The sequence below is a fragment of the Vombatus ursinus genome, unplaced genomic scaffold, assembly GCF_900497805.2.
Source record: "Vombatus ursinus unplaced genomic scaffold, bare-nosed wombat genome assembly UNPS02014798.1, whole genome shotgun sequence".
Taxonomy (NCBI): Eukaryota; Metazoa; Chordata; class Mammalia; order Diprotodontia; family Vombatidae; genus Vombatus; species Vombatus ursinus.
This window is the reverse complement of record NW_020954576.1, coordinates 26832646-26856293: the sequence shown is the minus strand read 5'-3', so window position 1 is coordinate 26856293 and position 23648 is coordinate 26832646. Positions and strand designations below refer to the sequence as shown.

At 42.7% G+C, this 23648-nt stretch overlaps 1 protein-coding gene across 2 annotated transcripts in view; it reads left to right on the top strand.

Annotated features, from left to right (window-relative positions):
- The first annotated feature begins 6104 nt into the window (after nucleotides 1-6104).
- LOC114050198 (protein cornichon homolog 3) overlaps nucleotides 6105-23648 on the top strand; it is a 176841-nt gene continuing 159297 nt past the window's right edge. For both annotated transcript variants that reach the window (XM_027871835.1, XM_027871834.1), the window contains exon 1: nucleotides 6105-6185. In XM_027871835.1, the coding sequence (XP_027727636.1) occupies nucleotides 6105-6185 (81 nt within the window). The remainder of the gene's footprint in view (nucleotides 6186-23648) is intronic.

Sequence of the window (23648 nt, the reverse complement as noted above, 5' to 3'; positions counted from 1 at the left end):
ATCTATCTATCTATCTATCTATCTATCTATCTATCTATCTATCTATCTATCTATCTATCTCACTGAATACACTGCCTGGCACAGAGCAGGTGCTATATAAATGCCAGTTACTATACCTCATTTGTACCACCCTTAGGGTGCTTACCATGAGTTGCCATTTACTGTAGTTGTTTGTGTTTATTTATTCTGCAATTTAATTGTAAAGTCTTATAGAACAGGGACAGACTCTAAGACATCTGTTTCATTGCAGAGAGGAACCCGGAATAGTGAATAGAGGGCTGATCTTGGAGGCAGGAATAACTGCATTCAAATTCTGCTTATGGCACAAATACTACTGGTCTGGCTATGGGAAAGTCACTTAACTTCTTGAATATATCCCAGGCAACTAAGACAGAGTCACAGAGGAGTTGTTGATCTGCTCCGATGGAAAATTCTGCACCTGAAGTTCCCCACATTTGTGAAAAGATCTTCCAAATGGAAAAAAAAATTCCCCACAGCACCTGGCACCTACTAGGTGCCCAATACATAATTGCTGAGCGAATGAATGTATAGTAGCTATTTGGGATTCTCTTTTATTTTCTGAAATCTTACAATGGACCATTTGTCTCTTTTGTGGAGACTCTGGGTAACACAAGAGGCAGAGTGGTGTAGTGGAGACCTAGGAGTCAAGAATACATAGGTAGGAAGGAAAGCAGGAAAAAAGCATTTATTAAGTAGGTACTGACCATGTGTCCTAAGCACTGGGCTAAAACTGAAGCAGAAAGAAAACCCCAGCCCTCAATGAGCTTACATTCTAACGGGGGAAGAAAAAAGAGTCCTGAAAAGCAATGGAGTAGGGTGGGCAGGAGTGATAAAGGTACTCAGTTTAGAGGCATGGTTTTGAACTCTAAAAGCCAGGAACAGGGCTAGGAGGGGAAGGGAGACCAGTCTGGGCCCCTCCACAAAATGGAGGCTCAAGAAATAATGCATCAATAGGAGAAGGGGGGCAGGCCTTACAGAAGGATGATGCATTTTGGGAAAGCTGTAGGATGGTTGGGTGTTCTAGGGTGTAGATGGCCCAGGCACTGAGAGAAGTTCAAGGATGAGACAACCTGGTATGGAAGTCTGGGAGCCAGGAGCAGGGGGGGTCAGGTCCTGCCTCTGACATACTAGCTCTGTGACTCTTGGCAAGTCACTTAATTTTCCTCTACCTTGGGCAACTCTAAGTCTATAGACATACAGGCTGTGGAGAAGGGACCCATCTGCATTGTTAGGGGATATTTTTAACTGAGTGCACTGGTGAAATCTCAAGTCTGCTTAGAAAGAAAAAAGGTTATACAGGACTCTGGAGAGCTGCAAGTAGTAGCTGGCCAGTCACAAAAGCTGCTCTAAGGTGCTCTGAATACAGTTCTTCCATCCCACCGGAAGAGATGTGATTTAGGACGGCAAACCCTTTCTGCTGTTTTGTCCAGACCAAGGAGGTTCATAGGTCTACTACAGCTGAATGGAAGGGTGGCCTGGGCAAACTATTTAACATTTAGTCACACATGGGGCAGGGAGGCGATCTGAAACTAGATCTTCTGGCACCAAAGAACTGCTTTTTCCTCAAAGCCCTGCTCTCAGTGCTGGGCTGTGTTAGGACTGAGGCTGGGTAAGCCAAGAGAGCCATTAGAATTTGAAGGCTCCAGCTTCTCATTTTTCCTGACCAGAAACAGGGCTGGATTTTGCTCAGTATAGCATCATCTAGTCTCATGGAAAGAGCACTCATTGAGTCAGGAACCCGTAATCTAGCCCTGTCTCCACCACTCAAGTCCATAATGTTACCTGAGGCAACTTATTTTAATCTTTCTGCATCTCAGATACTTGCATCTATAACATGAAGGGTCTGGTCCCTTCTGGCTCTCATACTCTATGAGCGTGACACTGAGGGAATGTAACAGAACAGTTAATGAATAAATAAAGGTTCATTGAGAGTCTGCCGTGTGCAACACAGTGCTGTAGCTGGTGCTGTGAGGGCGCCAAAAATTATAAGACACCCCTGCTTCTCTTTGCCTCTCCTGACAGCTGATTTCCCAGTAGCAAATCCAGGATACTCAGAGCAGCCTGAAATTTCCCTCACAGCACAGTAAGGGTAGGGCTGGATAACTTACACAAAGCACATCAGGAAAATTTCCCTATTAGGAGACCAGAGTTTTCAATAACAACAGTTCAGATTTCTCCAGTGCTTTCCACTTTACAAAGTGCTTTTCTCCCACCCTTGAGAGGTAAGTTGTTCAAGTATTATAATTCCATTTTACAGATGAGAAAATGGAGGCTTAGAAAACTCAACTTATTTGCCCAAGGTCACAAAGCCAGTGGACTCATGAGTGGAACTCTGAAATCAGTGGTATTTCTAGTGTACCATACTTCTCAAGGACTGCATGTCATTCTTACTTACTCTTCCCCTGGCCCCTGAAAAAATGAAAGGAAACGTGCCACAGTTCGTTGGTGGAGATTTCTATACTCTTCCATATGTTACCAAATATTTAATATGTGTAGCTTTTGTGGGTCCTTATAGCAATCTTTAAAGTAGTTGGTTCAAGTCTTACTATCTCTCTTTTTCTTATGGAAGATGAAACTCAGGCCATAAAAATAAAGTGACTTGCCTCAGGTCACCCAGTTAATTTCAAATAGACATTTATTAAGTATAGGGCACTGATAGATGCTGGAGTTAGATAGAAAGATGGATATGAAACAGATCACATTCTCAAGGAGCTCATAGTCTAATAAGGCATCAGGGAAAACTTACTTCATTGAAAGACAGCATAAGAGTTGGACCTTGAAGGGAGGGAGATAATTTATTAGAGGGATTTGGAGATGGGTTAGTCCTCTGCAGGCAGTGACAGGCAGGGCAAAATAGGGCAAGGACAAGAAGGGAGACACAGAGCAGTGCCATCGGCAGAGCCCAAATCTGAACCTGTGCCCTCTGATTCTGAGACCAATGAGTATTCTTTTCACTATATAGACCACATTGTCCCTGGGCAAATAGCTGAGTATCCCCTCTGGGATAGCCTGACTCTGCTATAGGTAGGGAGAGGAAGAAGATAATAATTCAAAGTTTGGAGAATAACAGGACAGGGACTATCTTGGGATTTCATAAGTATAGGGAAATCCAAAGTGAGGAAACTTCCTTTATCAATGCAGGTCAGCACCTTCTCTACAGTTTATATAGACTCTGACAGTTGCCTGAAGCAGAGATGTGTCAAATTTGCCACCCTTGGGATTCAAACAGCCAGAAAAACTCCAGAGCGGGCAGTTTGATCTGGATTAAAATGTAATTTGGAAATGTTGAACAAATTAGATAAAATCACAATACAACATAGATAATGTTAACTTGTAGTTTTCTAAGTCAATATGTGACCCTCAGGGATCTTTTTGAGTATAACACTTGAGCAGGATGGGGGTGGGGTGGGGCAATTAAATGACTTAGTGGTCACACAGAGCTAATATGTATTGGAGGCATGACTTCCAGGCTTTCTATCTGTTATACTATGCAGCTTCTCTTGAATCACAACTTACATTTATATGCACTTTAAGACATGCAAAGTACTTTCCTTAAATAACCATAGGAAGGAAGTTGGATATTTTTTCCATTTTACTAATGAGGAGACTGGTTCTTCCATGTCAAATGACTTGCCCATAGTCACACAGCTAGTAAGTAACAAAGCCATGAATTAAACCCAGGTCTCTCAAAATCCAGTATTTTTTGTTTTTCCCAGTATACTCTGAAACTCTCTTTTGGATTTGGAGTAAATGATAAGGAATCAAAGCCTGAAGAAGCATGGTATTTCTTGGAGCTGAACTGTAAGACCAGCCTGGAAAGTATCTGGGGGCTGAGGGCCAGCAAAACACTAGGGAATCCAGTAGGTAAGGAAACGGCAAAAGAGAGACATCAGAGAAGTATAGTGGTTGGAGCACCAGACTTGGACTCATGAGGCACAGATTTAGAGCCTGCCTCAGACACTAGCTGCATGATCCTGGGCAAGTCATTTAATTTCCTTGGATCTCGGTTTCCTCATCTATAAAGTGAAAGGAAGGAAAAGTATAACCATTCACTGTGCTAAAATACCTCATTTGACCTTCACAATAAGGCACTTCCAGGTATATGCTATTATTATCTTCATTTTACATATGAGGAAACTGAGGCTGAAAGAGGTTAAATGACTTGTCCAGGGTCTCACAGCCGCAAGAGTCTGAGATCCTATTTGAACACCAGTCTTCCTGACTCCAGGCCCAGCTATTTAGTGCTTACAACGTGCCAGGCACTGTTCGAAGTGCTTTACCATTTTTATCTCACTCGATCTTCACACAAACCCCATGAGGAAGCGCTATTATTATACACCCGCTTTGCAGATGAGGAAATCGAGGCAAGCAGAGGTTAAGTGTCTTGCCCAGGGTCACACAGGTAGTGTTTGAGGTCACATTTGAAATCAGGTCTTCCTGACTATAAGCCCAGCGCTACATCTGCTGAGCCACCAGCTGTTTACTATATGAGGAGGTCGGACTTGACCTAAGGTCCCTTCTTCTTCTACAGTTATGATTCTATGATTGGCTTCCTAGACTCCTTTCCAGGACATCCTAGGACAGGTCCCAGGCAGAAGAGTGTAGTGGAAAGCTCAATAGTCAACAGTCAGTCAACAAACATTTATTAAGTGCCTGCTATGTGTTAGGCATTGCACAAAACTCCGGATTTAGGGATCCTCTTGAATTTTCCACGTGCCAATCCAAATGAGACTACCACTGTGCCATCGACCCAGCCTAAGGCAGCGTGAAACACCACAATCATACATACAATCTTCCTTCCCACCCCCCTTCCCCACCTACTTAAGACCCACGTAGTTGGAGTCCCCGCCCAGCGGAACTCATTCTTCTCTCCTAACCCACCTCCCCTTCGCTGTGCTGCCTCTGCGGCCGACGCCCGCCGCGCACCGCACACCAACGTGCTCCTGGCAACACCTCCTCGAGTTCAGTCTTAAACTGGCGGTGCGTGCAGCTGCGGCAGCGGTGGCGGCGGTGCCGCACCTCTGGCTACTAAAGTGGCTGCTGTCTCTCTCCGCCCGCCCTAAGGGAGGGAGTGTGCGGCGGAGGTGCGGGGTGGGGCACGGGGTAGGAGGGGATCCCGGGACATCCTCCCTCTTCTCTCCGGGTAACCACGGCAGCGGAAGCAGCCGCAGGTGGAACTGGACTCGTTCGGTGCTCCATCGCGGCCTCCAGGGACTGAGCTTTGATGATCCGAGGTTTGGTGGGTCGGAGCTTGCTTATTCCCGCTTCTGTCTCCAACCTCCTGGGGATCCCACTCGGATTCCAGCGGAGACTGTCCGGGGCTGGGCTCCTCCAGAGTGCACAGCATCCACAAGGAGGGAGCTGCGGCGGGAGGGCTGAGCTCTAAGAACACGCTGTTGTTTTCGTTTCTCCTTTCTACGACCCAGAAGACCTCTTCCTGGGGAAGAACCTGTGGCAGGTCCTGAGATAGCGGATCCTTTAACCGTGGGGAGCTGAAGCGAGCAGTGCCCCGCTGGACGCTTCTCGCGTGCGCCTCGGAGGTGTCAAAGCTGTCCAGAGTTCCGGGGCGCACCTCTCCTCCTTGGATTAAGTCGGGGTGAACACAGGCTTTCTCTGGGATTACATTCCCTTTGTTTTCCTGGAGGTTTCTCCCTGCTTTTCTGTCCGAGAAGTGTTATTTCTCGGCACTGCTTCCCCCTTTCCCCGGACTCTCTCATTCACTGCTCACAGGAGTGAGCCTGCCCCTCTATCCCTGCCACCCCGGTTTCTCCTAGGATTTGAGAAAGGTTCCCTTCTGGGGCTCTTAGACCTGACGCTTTTTTCGCTGCCTTAGATTTTTAGGTTCGGGGTCTATTCTTTAGAGCCTGGGGGAGCCCCTGTATCCTTGCCCCCCCTCCCATTGGTTTCCATTCTTTCCCCAATTGCTGTGCCTCCTTGTTCCAATGAGCATGGAGAGAGAGTGAAGGCTTGGTTCCCTACCTTACCATTTTGGGGGAGATTTTGAGAGAGAGGGACTTGGGTCTCCGGTGGGCTTTCTGTGTGCTTGCAAAAGAGGGGCACCTCTACCAGGTGGTCTCTTCGCCATGGCTTTCACTTTCGCTGCTTTTTGCTACATGCTGTCTTTGGTCCTGTGCGCGGCGCTCATCTTCTTCGCCATCTGGCACGTGAGTACCCGGTAGCAGTTTCTAACTCTTCTCTCGGGCCGGGACTCATTCCCACATGCCCCCCTTAACCATTCTCACTGCCCTATAATAATGCCCTACCCTCCCTGAGTTTTTGCAAACATAGGGTTGGAGGGTGGTGCCCGGGGGTTAGCCACTCCGCCGCTTCTCGCTACTGACACCTTCGTAGCAATCAATAAACAGTCGTGGGGGTTGGCAGGTACGGGAATTGACACCACCTGAGACACTGGCTCAGCTGGGGAAGGCAGGGAGGGTCCTGCTCGCCTTGCCAAGGCCCTGGAGCTTCCTGGGGGCACCGTTCACGCAAACTTTCCTGGGCTGGTCAGTGAGGTTGGTCGTACCTCCCGGGGCCCGCGGAAATGCTACTGTCCGCTTCTCTCCCCTCCATCGTGTGTGTGTGTGTGTGTGTGTGTGTGTGTGTCGGTGGAGATGTTGGGCAGAAGAAGCGTCACCGTCGGGCCCGGCAATTAGTCAAGTAACTATAACAACTAAACATTTAAAATGTCAGCATCTGTGGTGGGTTGCATTTAGACATAATTGGAGACAAAGTGAAAAGCGGTGAAGGGAGAGGTTGGCAGGAAGAAGCTGAGAGATGAAGGGAGAAGGAGAAGGGAAAACCAGAAAAGGAGAAAGGCAGATCGATTCACGGTGATGAGGGAGAGGATTGAAAAGCGGGAGTTAGAAAAACGAGGTGGGGTGGGGAAAAGGGGAGAAATGGTAGAAGGGTATAGAGAAACAGAAGAGACAAAAGGGAATCTAGGAAGAGGTAAAGGAGAGGGGGCCAGGGAAAAACAGAAGGGGAGGAGAGATTATTTCCTTCCTGTTGGGAGGAACCTTTTGACTGCTAGAGCCTAAAATCCTTCCTGGATTGCTTCTGGGGTCGAAACCATGCCACAGCCTCAGACCTGCTGGGTGCTGACCCTTGGAAGCATTCAACATCTTTTCCGTCTCCCTCACAGAGGTGAGCTGGGGAAGCCAGCCCAGCTCAGATTTCTCTGCCTCTGCTCCCGGGGTTTCCTCCCTTCCTGGATGAGCAAATCAAGGGGCTGGCTCCAAGGAGGGAGTCCCGGGGACTGAACAGACAGAGCCATTTAAATCCGTCGTTTGATGGTGTAAAGGTGGCGGCGGGAGAAGAGGGAGATCGGTGGTGAAAACGAGCAAGTATTGGGAAGAAACCACATGGAAAGAGCTCTCTCTTCATATATGACTACAGGTTTTAGTGAATAAGCTCCAGGCTCAGAAAGAGGAGACAGAATTGAAACCCTGACCTTGAGCTCTAACACTGCTCTCTTTGCTCCAGGGGCCCTGCCAATAAACTGAAACTCCCTGGGTTTTTATTTCCTTATCAGCAAAAGAGGACTCATGATGTTTCTACTTTAGTTATAGGAAACAGCAAAAACCCAAACAGAGGATTGTATGCTAATAACATCAGTCAATATGAGTGACAATCGTGAGGTATACAGGGAGGAAAATGGGCCATCCTGGGCTCAAGGAGAGCAGATGTTGGGAACCTTTCACCATCTTCTTGGACCCCTGAGCTGTGAGGCACAGCTGTCCCAGAAAATGGTTAGAATTTCCTGCAGGTGACCCCAGAGGACAGAACTAAGAGCATTGGGGGAAGGTGCAGAGAAGTCAATATTAATTAATGGAAAAAAAAATAACCAAAGATCAGAACTATGGTAGAGTAGGGCGGTCTGCTTTGGAAAGTAATGAGTTTGCCATTACTGGAGGTCTTCAAACAGATTGGGCTACTACTTGTCCAGGTTGTAGAGAGGATTCCTGTTAAGGGTTGAATTACATGACCTCTAAGGTCCCTTTCAGCTGTTATTCTGTGTCTTGTCTGCCCAAGGGGAGAACCCTGGGGAAACAAGTTCACTGTACTGTACGGTTGTGGCGTTTTACTGCAAGCAGACAGTGGGAGATGGAGGCTCAAGGAAAATTGCAGGGTGGGTGAGATGCTGGGTGTTTTGTATAAGTGGTTTCTAGAGTGAGAAAGAGGGAGCTTCTCTTAAAAATAGAACTAAAGATCACAGAGTTCAGCTACAGCAGTTTCTACTAGAGGACTGAACAGGAAGGGTATGGAAAGAGATGCTCTTGGCAGAAGGAGGATGTGAAGCATTGAGGTGGGCTGGAGCAATCTGGGATAAGGAAATTTACGTATGACAGATATCTGGGGATTGGTAAAGCAAGTTGCTGAGAGGGAGGCAAAGAAAGGTTTCAGAACCAGGAGCGCCTGAATTGTCAGAAGTCTGGTGGGCAAAGGATCATAGATCTAAAATTAGAGAGTACCCTTGGAAACCATTTAGTCAAACCTCCCAATTATCTTACAAATAAGGAAGTTGAGGGCCAGGGAAATTAAGTAGTCTGACCCAAGTCACATAAATGTATCAAGGGGATAAGTGAGTATCAAGGGGAGAAGATAAATCCAATTCCTCTATTTTCTTTCCACTGCACTACCTCAGATCAGAGTTGGAAGTTAAGGATGTCTTTTTATGGGCATAGAATTGTAGATCTAGAGTTAAAAGGAACCTCTCAGAAGCCATTTATCCTAACTCCTTTCTTTTACAGAGGAAGAAATAAACTTAGAGAGTTTAACTAAGTTGTCCAGGGTCACACAGGTAGTAAAGTAGCAGAGTTAAAATGTTAACTGAGGTAGGCAGACAGTAAACAGTTATTGAGCACTTACTAGAGTCATGCACTGTGCTAAGTGCTGGGGATACAGAAGAAAGACAAAACTCAAGGAGCTCACAGTCTAATAAGGGAGACAGTTTGCAAACAACTAAATTCACAGTTACAAGATAAATGCAGTGTAAGCAGAAGGTAAGGTAGAAGATAGTTTATCCTGGCTACCCTAAAGACCAAGTGACCCAATTTACAGATGGTGAGAAGCGTTTCAAAGGGCTGATCAACAGGAGCTCTCTGACCTTATATTTGTTTACTTTACATTTTGCCGTTTTGAGCCTTACCCCAAAGAAGCCCAGGCAGACATTCTAATGTTTACTTTGACAATTAGGAAACTGAGGCTCACAGAGATTAGGTGAGGTCTTCTGACTTCAAATTCTACATTTTTTTTTTTTACCATCCCATACTGTTAGCAAGGGAAATTATGTAAATCAATGAGCCTTTTGCCAAGTGAATGTAGGCTGTTATTCTGAGGGATAAATTTGACTTATAGGCAATCAGGATTATAATGAGAGAAGATAATTTTGCTGATCTTTTCACTCTGAGCTGAAAAGGGGACATGATGGAGGGTGCCAGATAAATACAAAAATTCCTTGCTGATAATGAGTTTCAAAGGAATTCCTCCCCTCTTATGAATTATTGAAGTTGTTTGCGTGAAAAGGTTAAATACTCTTCTTATTTCAGGAAAAAAAAGTTATTTCTAGTTTCCCTTTTCCTCATGTCCAGAAGGGGGCAGGTACTGAAGAAGATAGAGCTTTGAAATTTGCTGAACTTTCCTTCTGAAGTAAAATAGATAACCAGAAAGATTCTTTTTCACCCACTCAGTAGGAAGATCATAAATAATTCAAAAATAGGTTAATTAAGTGGGTGGTTTGTGCAGTTAGTAGAGTAATAGAAGATTAAGTATCACATTGAAATAAAAAACTAGGCTTTTTGAGTTCCCATTGGGTTTGCCTCTCCATGGATTAGAGGGTCATAATTTAGACTGCCCCCCCTAGGGTTTACTGAACACAATGGGACTTCCAAGTCTGTGACTAGTAGAGATTTACAACCCAGGGAGATCAGCTAGATTTGCATTTCTAGCTGCTGTTTCTATAGAAGAGGATTCAGTTGTCATTTTAATGTTCATATTACAAGGATACTTCTAGTACTCTTCTCCCAACCAATGCTTTCTTTCTCTTGTTCGCCAAACCACCTTTTTTTGTTGCTTAAAGATATTTGAAACACACTGAGTAAATTGCTGAATTGTAAAAAAAAAAAATGAACTTCATTATCTAAGCTGCAGTATATCAAAGTTGGTTCTGTGTTAGCATAATTTTTTACCTTTGACCTAGCCCTGTGTTTGTCCTCTGAATTTCATAGATTCATAGACACTTAGACCTGGAAGAGATGTCTCAGGTGATCATGTTCAACTGCCCCCTGAAGCAATTACTCGTTTCTCCTAAATGTGTTGAACTTCTTAATTGCTTAATAGTCATTAGATAACAACAGCTAACATTTGTATAGTGCTTTAAGTTTTGCAAAGCACTGTAAATATGTTGTATCATTGGATCCTGATAACCACCTTTTATTATCATCTCCATTTTGAAAACAAGCTGAAAGAGGTAAAGAGACCTGCTCGTGGTCATACAGCTAGCAGTATTTGAATTCGGTTTTAACCTGACTTCTACTGTGCCACCAAGTTGTCTAAATATTGATCTTTAAATAAAGTATTAAGTGTTGTACCTGCCATACAAAATCTAGGCCCTATTCTAGATGCATGTTTCTCCTAAATTTATATATTTACATGTTTATATAATTTATATATTTCCTAGTATCACTCTACCTGTGAATTAACAGCTACCATTTTATCTTCAGACCATTTCATTTTAGAATTAAAAAATTTTTTGACCTGTAAGGGACTTCGAAATCATCTATTTCAGCCCTCTAACTTTAATAGATGAGGAAACTGAAGGACAGAGAAGTGAAGGCGAAAGGAACAAGCATTTATTAAATACCTGCTACGTGCAGGACACTGTGCTGAGCACTCACAACAATCCTTGGAGGTAGGTGCTGTTGTTATCCTCAGTTTATAGTTGAGGAAACTGAGGCAGATGAAGATTAAGTAACTCACATAGCTTGTGAGTATCTGAGGCTGAATCTGAACTCCTGACTCCTGGAGTCTTCCTGACTCCAGGTTCAGCACTCTATCCACTATGCCACCTAGCTGCCAAGTGACTTGCCCAGGGTCATACAGCTAATAAATGGAAAGAATTACCTATGCTGAAGAAATTACAAATTCTTTGCAAAACTCCAGCTAAGAACTTGACTCCAAATAGTTTCTTTTTACAGAGGAAGAGACAATGATAGAAATGTTTCCTACTCTCAGTCAGAATTGGGTTCCAGGTCCAGCTTTACCACCTAGGACCACGGATTTTGAGCTAGAAGGGACTTTGGAGGTCATCAAGTCTACCCCCACTACTTTTCCTAATCTATAAAATGAGCTCTAACTTCCCTTCCAGTTCCCCATCTGTGATCCTTGGTGGAAGAGCTGGGAGGCCTGGAACTCAGTTCATCTATCTCAAAGTGGGGATTGTTTTACTCATTCTTTCTTATTGTTCCAGGAAAAAAAATACTCCTACTGAGTTCAGCTGGCTGCAGCCAAATAATACTATCACAATACAGAGATTCCACAGGTTAAAACTGAGATTTTATTAAGCTTAAGCACAAGTTCAGAGCTCAGAAAAATAACTGAACCCTAATGAAGGTTCTAACAAAGCTTGCATCATTTTTATTTGTGTTGGAAATAATTTTTGATGGTACAGCAATTTCGTACATCCTCTTATAGTAAAACAAACTTAGTTAAACAGAATCATAATCTCATTCAAGTCCTAAGAAAACAGGCTTAGTTTTAGTTCTGATAGGTAAACTAAGGCCAGTTGCATATTAAAGTTAGATTGTTGGAGTTTACAGTGGGCTAGTTGAGAGAAGGGATTTATATGCTACAAAGATAACCACAGGGTCAGACCTGGTTGGGATCCTCCCACAAGTAAAACAAATCAAATTAACTTTGAGATGTCTGACCTCACTTTTGACTTTTTATCTCAGAAATGTCTGAAGCTTTTAGTAAATTTTACCATCCCATGGGGCAGGATTCAGTCAGCCCATGAGAACTAACCAAGAGAGGCAACCCTGAACCTCAAATAATAAAGATTAGTAAAAGGAAATAAAACATTCTTATGACTTTATTCTGTGAAAGTAAAGTCTTTGGAATTAATCTCTTATAGGACTTATTATGTGAGAGGCCTGGAATTTCTTCAGCAAGCCATATTTGTAAGGGGAAATGTTTGCTACTTAATAGATAAATCCTAGGGGGTTGCGTGAGGCACAAAGAGCTTAAATTACTTGCTCAGAGTCACTTACTAATATGAATCCAAGTTAGGATTTAAAGCTTGGTGTTTCAGGCCCCAGCCCAACGTGTTATCTACTATTCCACTCTGCCTTTCAGGAGCTATTTTGAGTAAATAACTAATTTCTCTGAACATCTCTCACACACCCTTGTTTAAAAAAGAAAAAAAAGATTCCTGAAGGCTTCACATGTCAAGCCAAATTCCTGCCAAAATAAGGTGAAATTCACTCCCAGGAAACCTTGTAAGCAAAGCTATTTACAACACTTGAATAAACGTGATGGAAAGTCATCCCTTGCAGAACTTTAAAGACCAATGTTCCACTATTTATATCTGAATCACATCAAGAATAGCTTTTCAGGGGGCAGCTAGATGGTGCAGTAGACAGAGCACCGGCCTTGGATTCAGGAGGACCTGAGTTCAAATCTGGCCTCAGACACATAGCACTTACTAGCTGTGTGACCCTGGGCAAGTCACTTAACCCTGTTGCCTAGACAAAAAAAAAAAAATACTTTTCAAAAGTAATTCATTAATGTGCAATCCTGGGCAAGAGATTTAATTTCTTAGTTCCCCAATCAACTTTGTAATAATGGCTGTGGTGTCAGAGTAGCTGAGTTTGAATCCTGGCTCCATCACTTGCTTACTGTATGACCCCTGGTCAAGTCACAATCTGGCTGGGCCTCAGTTTTCTCTAAAATTAAGGGGCTAAACTAGATTGCTTCTAATGTCAGTCAATAAACACTTAGCCTACTATGTTCCAGGCACTGTGCTAAGTGCTGGGAATACGAAAAGAGGCAAAAGACAGTTCTTGGCCTCAAGGAACTCACAATCTAAGGGGGGGGGAGACAACAAGCACAAAAACAAGTTATGTACAAGATAGAAAGGAAATAATTAAAATAGGGAATGCACTAGAATTAAGAGGGATTGGCAAAGCCCTCCTGTAGAAGATAGGATTTTAGTTGGGACTTAAGGAAGCCAGGGAAGTCAGTAGGCAGAGATGAGGAGGGAAAGCTTTCCAGACATGGGAGACAGCCAGAGAAAATGCCCAGACCCAAGTGATGGAGGTTCTTGTTCATGGAACAGTCAGGAGGACCAATGTCACTGGATCAAAGAGTACCTGGGAGGGAATAAGTGTAAGAAGACTGGAACAGTAGAAAGGGGCTAGGTTAGGAAAGGTTTTGAATCCTAGAGGATTTTGTATTTGATCCTGGAGGCAATAGGGAGCTGCTAGAGTTTATTTAGTAGGGAGGTGACCTGGTTGGACCTGGGCTTTAGAAAAGTCACTTTAGTGGCAGGATGGAGAATGGGTTAGAGTGAGGAGAGACTTGAGGCAGGCAGACCCTCTAGCAGGCTATTGCAATGGTCCAAGTTATGAGGTGATGAGGGCCTTCACTAGAGTGGTGGCAGTGTCAGAGGATACGTTTATTTGAGAGGTGTTGCAAAGGTGGAATCAGTAGGCCTTAACAATTGGATATGGGGGTGGGGAGGTGTTGAGAGATAGTAAGAAGTCGAGGATGACTCCTAGGTTTTGAACCTGAGGGACTGGTCGAATGGTGTTGCCTTCTAAAGTAATGGGAAAGGGAGGAGTAGGGAAGAATTTTGGGGAAAGATAATGAGTTTGGTTTTGGACATACTGAGTTTAAGATGTCTACTTGACATCCACTTTGAAATGTCTGAAAGGCATTTGGAGGTGTGAGATTGGAGGTCAGCAGAGAGGTTAGAGCAGGATAGGTATATCTGAGAATCCTCAGCATAGAGATGGTAATTAAATCCATAGGAGCTGATGAGATTACCAAGTAAGGTAGGATAGAGGGAGAAGAGTGTCCAGGACACCTACAGTTAGAGGGCATGATCTAAATGAGGGTCCAGCAAAGGAGATTGAGAAGGAGCAGTCTGATAGATAGGGGGGGAACCAGAAGAGAGTGGCATCCTGAAAACCTAGAGAGAAGAGGATATCAAGAAGAGGGTGACCAACAGTGGCAAAAGTTACAGAGAAGTAGGGGAGAATAAGGATTGAGAAAAAGTCTTTGGATTTGGCTATTAAGAGATTAATGGTAAGGCATTTTCTGTTTCTAAATCTATAGTTCCCAAGTTACAAGGCAGTTGCTGATGTTCATTGATACAGGGAGTTCCCTCTCTAGGGTATTCTTTACACCAATAAAATAATGGGTCTAGACCAAAAAATAAATCACTAATCCAAGAGTGAGATAAGAAGGAGGCACACCGGAAGAGAATAAAAACCCAGAGTCATAAAAACCCAGAGAGGAGAGAGGGTGAAGGAGGAGAGGGTGGTCAACAGTGTCAGATGCGGCAGAGAGGTTGAAGATGGATTAAGACTGAGAAAACACCACTAGATTTGGCAATTGAGATAATTAGTAACTTTGAAGAGAGCAGTTTTAGTTGAGTGGTGAGTTCAGAAGTCAGACTGCAGAGTTCAAGAGTGAGAAGAGAGGAAGTGGAAGGATCAAGTGTAGACAAGTCTTTCAAGGAGTTTGGCTGAACTGGAGAATAGCACTAATGTAGTTGACTGGTGGCTGTGTAGACATAGAATTGATATCATAGCCTAGAGGGAAGCCAGATTTCCTGATAAAGGACAGCTCCTACAGAAATATGCAAGAAAACATGCTCTTCTGGAGAGATGGTCACAGAATTTCAGAACTTGAAGGGACTAGTCCAACTCATATCTGAAAAAGAGTCTCATCTACAATATACCTGGCAAATGGTCATCCAACCTTTGCTTGAAAACCTCTAGTGAAGGGGTTCTTAAACTGGGATCCATGAACTTTTAAAAAATGTATTTTGAAAACGATTTCAATAGAATTGATTTTCTTTGACAGCCGGGTGTTGGAGTAGATAGAACAGTGAAGCTGGAGTCAAGAAGACCTGAGTTTAAATCCAACTTCAGACACTTCCTAGCTGTTTAACTCTGAGTCAGTCACCTAACCTCTGTCTGCCTCAGTTTCCTCAACTGTAAAATGAGGATAATCATAGCATCTACTTCCCAGTATTGTTGTGAAGACCAAATGAGATAACATTTCTAAATAACTTATCACAGTGTCTAGCACACAGTAGGAACTTAATAAATGTTCATCCTCCTTCCCTTAACTTTGTAACCTATGTATTTTATTTTATGTATTTAAAAATATTATTCTGAGGAGGGGTCCATAAGCTTTCCTAGACTTCCCAAAGGGGCCATGATACTAAAAAAAGATTTTAAGAACCCAACAAGAAAAGAATTATGTCACCCAAACTGTCATGAACTCACTTGGGGTGGTGGTGGTGCAGATTGATGAGAATAATGAGCAGAAAAATTTAGTGCTTGGCTAGACTCATTGCATATTTCCACATCTGATGAGCTAGTTCTCATGGATGACATCAGCATTCTTGAAATTGAAATGTGGATAAGTATCATTGAACCTTGTGGCACTACCAGTAAAATTGACTGTGATGGCCTTCTCTTGCTCAGGCAGTGAAGGACTCATTGGCCGCCTCCTTTTGCTCAGCTGGAATGACCAGGTTAATGGAAATTGGAGAAGTGGACAGATCAAGTGACTATAGGTAGCAGTTGGATTAGGATGACTCTGAGCTAAGGTGTTAGGAAGCAGGAGTCCAAGAGGAAAATGTGTTAATGGAAAAAGCACTCGCAAATAGTGACCATTATTTGTGCACAAGAGAGGTAATATGGCAGTAGTTGAAAAGGCCCTGGACTGGGAAGCCTGCTTGAGTTCAAATTTCAGCTCTTCCCAGATATGCACTAATTTGCTATCTGATCTTCAGCAAGTAATTTAGCCTCTCTGGGTCTCAGTCTCCTCATCTGTAAAATGAGGGCACCTGACTCTTCCAGCCCTAATAAATTTGAGGACTGATTTTGAGAATGTACACTGTAGCCCCTACATTAGTCTTTTTAGCTCCACCTGTGTTGGAAGATAGCAATAACCTTGACATTTTTAGGTAGGAAACATGGTGACACATACCTCTTGACTGCTAGCATATGGATTACCTCCTTTGGGGATTATCTAAAGGAAATTTCTAAATCCAGGTTGACTTTCCTTCTCTTATTCATCTTACTCTGGAGCTACCTCATTTTTACTCTGGAGCTCCCCTTCATCAATTAGTGAAGTCTAAGAATGCAAACTAATGACATCATTTTAGTGTTAACCTGAGGGAGTGGGGGGGATGCTGGGTAGGAATTGAAGATACATCTGTTGCTATAAAAATTCTGATATATATTATATACACACATTTATAGACATAGCTATATGTACACACACATATACATACATATATGCATGTGCATATGTATATTTGTATGTGTATATGTATATATATGTATGTATGTGTATATATGTATACACACATACATATATGCCCATAATATAGGCAACTTTTGGATTAGCCTCTCTTTTCATGTGTGTATGTCACTTCTGCTTGATGTTAGGACGGCTTATGGAGAATTGTCACTACAGGCGTCTCTTCTTTGGCATTCTCTTTCCCTGCCTTCCATGACTTTAGGTGAAAAAACAGTAGGGGCAATTGTCTCAGGACAATTTCATAAGTAGTTTTTAAATGGGAGATATAGTAGTGGTTTGGAAGTATTGACCTGGGCTCAGGTGGAATATCTGGGAGTGGTCCTGGTGTGGGGAGGGAGAAGGGTCACGGGTAAGCATGGAGCTGAGGATGATAGAGATGGGAGCCAGAAAGGTATTTTGGCTTTGCCCAGGTTGAATTGAACAGAAAGGATTGAAGCAGCTATAGACAAAAGAGCATCTATGAAAGAGTGAGCTGGAGCTAAACTGAGTTGGTTCAACAAAGGATTTGTTGCCATTTAATTCAATTTCACAAATATTTATTAAGCTCTTGCTATGTGCAAAGCATTGTGACACAAAGGCCAAAAAAATGAAACAGTCCCTGCCCTCAGGGAGGTTATATTCTATTGGGGGGGAAGGGAGATATATATATGTATATACATTTTATATATATATATATATATAATATATATATATAGAGATGAGTAAATAGAAAGGAGGGAGAGAGCACTAACCACTGGGAGAATCAGGAAAGGCCTGACATAAGTGTTATTTTGAGTATGTGTCATGACCCGCTATTAGATTTTAAACTCCATGAGGGCAGGGACCAGCCATGTATTATCTAATCTTTGTATCTCGTTTAGCACCTAGCAGAGTGCTATACGTGCAGTAGGTGCTTAATAATTTTTTAAAATTGTGTTGAATGTTTACATGGTACTAGGCATTATGGGACTTAAAAAAATCTTGGTTATGCGGGGCAGCTAGGTGGCGCAGTGGATAGAGCACCGGCCCTGAAGTCAGGAGTACCTGAGTTCAAATCCAGTCTCAGACCAAACACTTGACACTTACTAGTTGTGTGACCCTGGGCAAGTCACTTAACCCCAATTGCCCCCCCCCCCCCAAATCTTGGTTATGTACACTCATTGTCCTCAGGGACTTTACACTTCAGTAGAGAGAAAGGGAGTAATTTTGATAGGTTTGCTACAAATTACTTATAAAGTCCAAACTCTTCAGCTCAGTATTCAAGGCTCATGTTTGTTACATTGTTTTAAGGTTTACTAAGGACCATCTGCAAGAATTATCATTCACATTGCACAGATGAAGAAACTGTGACTCAGAGATATGAAGTGACTTGGCCAGGATCACATATCAAGTTAATATCAAAGTCAGAATTTGAACTTGGGTCTTTCTTTCTAGTGTCTTCCTTCCCACTCTTATACTATTTTGCTGCTAAATTTGGCCTCTTTCTTACTTTGCAATTTAGCTCCCACTACTCCTCAATGGAACCCTCCCTGCCTGCTGACTGTTCCCCAAATATGCCTCATGGAAATGTCTGACATTGGCTTTTCTTCTGATGTCTCACCCTGTCTGACATGCCCTTCCTTGCTGCCTATTCAAATCCTATCCATCCTTTAAGGTCTAACTGAGGTCACATCTCCTGACCACTAGGGCCCACAGTGACCTTTTCCTCTCTCTCTGAACTCCATTATTGGCCTCTGGGTGTGACTATTCATTTTTGGCTCTAAATGTTGTAAAAGTCCTGCATGTACCCAATCTGTAAATTTCTGGAAAGCAGGGACCATATAATATTTTAAAATATGGGATCAGAAAATATGGAGGCAGCTAGGTGGTTCAGTGGTTAGAGCACTGGGCCTGGAGTCAGGAAGACCTGAGATGAAATATGACCTCAGAGACTTACTAGTTGTGTGACCCTGGGCAAGTCACTTAACCTCTGTTTGCCTTAATTCACTGGAGAAGGAAGTGGCAAACCACTTCAGTATCTTTGCCAAGAAAACCCCATGGATAGTATGGTTCATGGGGTCATAAAGAGTTGGAAACAAATGAACAGAAAAATACTTGTTAAATGAATGAGAGCTGGTAACAAAAAGGCCAGTGACATGCTTACCTTGATTGAAATGATAATGATAGCTGGCTATGTGACCTAGGGTAAGTCACTTTTTGAACTTCAATTTTTTTTTCCTAAGTAAAATGCTGGAGTTGAACTAGAGAGAACAGTTCTAAAGTCTCTTCTATAACTCTATGGCCCTGGGGAGGAGAAGCAGCTTAGCTTCTGAGCACTGACCTGGAGTGGGCCCAGCACAGGTGGACTGCCTGTGGACAGAGGGTATCGGCTTATGTGCATCTGCTGCTGCCCTCACCTGCACTGGGAACAATCTTGAATGCCCCCATCAGCTCTGCTCTAAGAACCAGCTCATGAATGCGGAGAATACAAATGAGCCTCCATAACAGGATCCCAAACCAATGAATCACTCTATTGACAAGTCCCAGGAGGTCTGGGAAAAATATTGCAAGAGGATGGGGCTTAACATTTCAGGTTCCCCAAATTCTGGTGGAATTGACTGGGGGCCAGGAGCATCTTTAAAGGTTGAGGTAACCCTCCCTTAATCTCTTATGAACCTGCTCCCTGGGGTCCCTCCCAGCTGATAACAACACAGCTGGATCTTCTTGGACAAATAAAAAAAACTTCTCTTGGATTTCTCAACTTTTTTTTTTAATGTCATGGCCCCCTTGGGCAGTCTAGTGAAACTTAGAAACTCCTCAGAATAATATTTTTAAATGAATAATATAAAATACATGGAATTACAAAGCAACCTAATTATATCGAAGTGTAGTTATCAAACTATTAAAACCAAGTTCATGGACCCTGGGTTAAGAACTCTTTTAATTGCTACATTTTAGCAGTGTATGCGCACGGGTAGACAGTGTGGGGCTCATGAAGCAAAAACATTATCATTTAGTCTAGTTTAGGTGTTGTCTGGTTATCTGAGGAAACAATGCAACTCACCTGGCCTTGAAGCTTGGAGTGAGTTATACAGAACGCTTCAGGAATCTTCACCCTTTTGATATTTTCTAGGCTTTATTACTACCATTCACTGATCCAGCTCCCCTATCTCTCTTAGCAATAGCTCAAGCAGACAGGGCCAAAGAAATAGATGGAAAGTTTGATTCCCAGCATTTCCTGAATTCTCTTCCTCTGCCCAGGGTCCTAGGAATTTCTTTTTTTATCCCTTGCTTGCTAGAATGGGAATTCTCACCTATTGTTCTATCTCTTGGCAGTGCCAAGAGCATCTCTTCCTCCTCTACCAATTAACTCAGTGGTTTCATAAATATGCTATTTTATCTTAGTACAATTATTAGTTTGTGAGTTTTGTTAAAATCTTAAATAAAATTCAAATGAACTCAACAGCTCTAGTCTTCACCTCTGTCTATATAACTTAGTGCAGTTTCCCCACCTCTGTTCTTAGCCAATCATCTATAAAATAATTCAACATGGATTTCACAGGCGAGGAGCAGGACGAAGAAACAGCATCAATAACCCCAGTGCAAAGGGGATCTTTTAAGTAACTGTAGAGGCATTTCACTATGGAAGGGCTTAGTGGGATTTCTTTAGATCTTATATACCCAAAAGGCAGTGTGGTATATTGGAAAGACCTGGCTTCTGAAAGCTTGAGTTTGAAATACTTATTATAATAGCTAGTATTTACATTAGTGCTTTAAGGTTTGTGAAGTGCTTCACAAATACCTCATTCAGTCCTCACAACAATCCTTGGTGAGTAGGTGCTATTATTATCCCCATTTTACAGACAGGAAAACTGGGACAAGCAGGTCCAGTGCCCTGTCCCCCTCACCATCTAGCTGCTTTATGTGACAATAAGAATATCATTTCAATCCTCTGAGCCTTAGTTTCTGGTTTGCAAGATTGTGAAAATAATACTTAGATTTCATTCTAGGAGAGGCAGTCAGTGCAATGTATAGAGAGCTAACCTCAAAACTAGGAAGTTGTTGCTCAGTCGTTAACAGTTGTTTTTGACTCTTTGTGGGCTCATTTGGAGTTTTCATGGGAAAGATACTGGAGTGGTTTGCCATTTCTTTCTCCAGGTCATTTTACAGATGAGGAAAATGAGGCAGACAGGGTTAAGTGACTTGCCCAGGATCACATGGATAGTGAATGTCTGAGGCAAGATTTGAGCTCAGTAAGAGTCTTCCTGACTCCAGGCCTGGAGCACTATCCACTGTACCCAGTTCAAACCATACTTAAATTATGTATGCTCCTTGAGGGCAGGGACCATCTTTATTTTTGCTTTTATTTATTTTTCCAGATCTTAGCACAATGCCTGGTACATAGTAAGCGCTTAAATCAATGCTTGTTGACTTGACTTTGTGATTTGAAATCCTTTTAAAAGGGGCTTTGTGTAAGGGAATCTATGTTCAAGCCTGCTGACACATTTTAGCTGTGTGACCATGAGATCATAGGATCATAGACCTGGAGCTGGAAAGGACCTAGAGATTATCTGGTCCGAACCCTCTCATTTTAGTGATGAAGAAATTGTGTCCCAGGGTAGGCTGAATGACTTGCCCATGGCCATATAGGTAATAAAGAACAGAATTGGGATTGGAGCCCAGGTCCTCTGACTCAAAATCTGGTGCCCATTCTGCATCACCAAGGGAAGTCCCTTAATCCCTTAGTATTCAGGCCAACTCTGCAAAATTATAAATGGCAGGCAAGTTGCCAGTGTGCATTGGTGGAAGAAGTAGAGGTATCTTCCACATTAGAAGTTGGTAATGAGATCACAAGTCTTTAACTCTTCTCCCCTCCCCCTCCCATTCGCTGTTGGCCCCTGGCGGGTGTCCTCCAATCCCCTGCCAGTCTTTTGGAAAGAGATGTCCAGATTTTATTTCATTCATCTTTTTTAGAGAGGATAGTGTTTATTATATCTGTTATCAAAAGCACACTTAGCAAGCAGGATATTTTCTTAAGTGGGAACAATGATGAGAGCCCATCAACAGCTTTGGGAGGGCACTGGTGGCCAATTGCTCCCCCTCATTTGTCACACGCACTTGGTGGTCTTCATATACTGAGCTGAGGGTCTGACAAACACAGAGAATGCAAAATCTCCCTTACAGGAGGAGGCAGGAGAAATTAAAAACAAAATAAAACACTGAACATTTTTTCCTTGATGTTGATTTCAGGCCAGAAGATATTTTAAATTTCTGTTCGTTGTCATTGTCCCAGGGTGAAGCATGAAAATTGCATCCAAGTTTCTTTTCTCTTCTTTCCATTGTGGATGCTAAGGGAGGGTTTTTGACTGAATGACTGGCTCATTGACTGACTTCATTTCACTCTGTCCCCGCTCCTGGTAGTAACAACTAGCTAGAAGCAAGATAATTGTTCCTGCCAATGATTATTTGGCTTAAGGGACTTCATCTTGATTGCTCCCACTATCATCTGCATTTATTGTTTATTTTTATATCTTATTCAAGCCTGTGAGGCAGCAAGGTATGGTGGGTAGTGTGTCAAACTTGGATTCAAGAAGACTTGAGTCTCTGGCACATACTAGCTGGCAAGTCACTCAACTTAGATATGGGCAAATCCCTTAACCTCTTGGAGACTCAGGCAACTTTTCTATTGGCACTGATCTATGATTTCCTCGTGTACATTGTTTACTTATTCTAGCCCATGAGTTGTATCAACCCATTTAGTTGATAAGTTCTGTAAGGTCATTGAGTAATGTTTCCCATTAAAAAATCTCCCCCTATGGCACTTGGCACAATTCTAGGTACATTAGCTGTTGCCTAACAAGTCTTTTTTCCCCCTCTAATTTTCCATCTCTGCTCATCTACTGAGTCCTTCTTTATACCTCTTTTGCCCAGTAGTAATGCCCAAATTTTCCCTATCCTTAAAAAAAAAAACTCTCACTTGACTCTACTACCCTTTCAAATTATCATTCTGTATCTTTTTCCTTTCACAGTCAATTTCCTAGAAAAAAAGAAAACTGTCCATAGTCATTTCCTCCTCTTCTCCCTCACTTTTCAACCTTGCAATCTGAACCTCATAACTCAATCGAAACCAATCTCTCCAAGATTATCATTCATATTTTGATTCCCAAATCACATAGCTTCTCAGGCCTTAGCTTTCTTGACCTCTCTAAAGCATTTGACATGTTGGCCACCCTCTCCTCCTGACTGCTCTGTCCTCTGTGTGTTTTCATGACACTATACTACTTGATGGATGGCTACTCTTCAGTCTCATTTGCAGGATCACTATCCATGTCCCACCCCACCATATTTGGGTGTACCTTTGGACCCTGTTCTCCTGCTGCTTTTTTTGATTCTCTACTCTCTTTCGATTTCATTATCTCCTATGGGTTCAATTATTATCTCTATGCAGAAGACTCCTGGCTCTGTAAGTCTATCTATCTCTACATCTCTGCCTCTATCTCTCTATTATAATCCTATATATCTAGCCTTTCCTGAACTCCAACAGCCTATTGGACATTTCTAGTTAGAAGTCCTACTGATGTCATAAACTCAACGTGTCCAAGATAGAACTCCTCATCTTTTCCCCAAAGTCTTCCCTCTTCTTAACTTCCTTATTTCTATTGAGGGTTCCAATATCCTTCACATTGCCAAGATTTACAACCTCGAGATCCTTTTTTACTCTTCATTCTTTTTAACCACTTCTTCTACCCCCTCGTAAACAACAAGTTGTTAAGTCTTATCTATTTCTACAATACAGTAAATGTTATGTCCCTTTCTTTCTATGCTCACAGCCACCATCCTAGTTCAGTTCTTCATCAATTCTTACCTAAACAAATGCAATAGCCTCCTAATTAGTCTGCCTCTAATCCCTCTAAATGGATATTCCAAAAGCACAATCTGACCATATCCCTTCCCTACTCAGTAAACTCTAGCAGTGACCTTGGGATAAAATACAAACTCCTTTGTTTGGAAGGGAAAGCCCTTCACCATCTGGCTTCAGCCTAACTTTGCAGATAAATTAGGTATTTCTCTCTTGTACAAACTCAATATGGCTAAATCAACCTACTGTT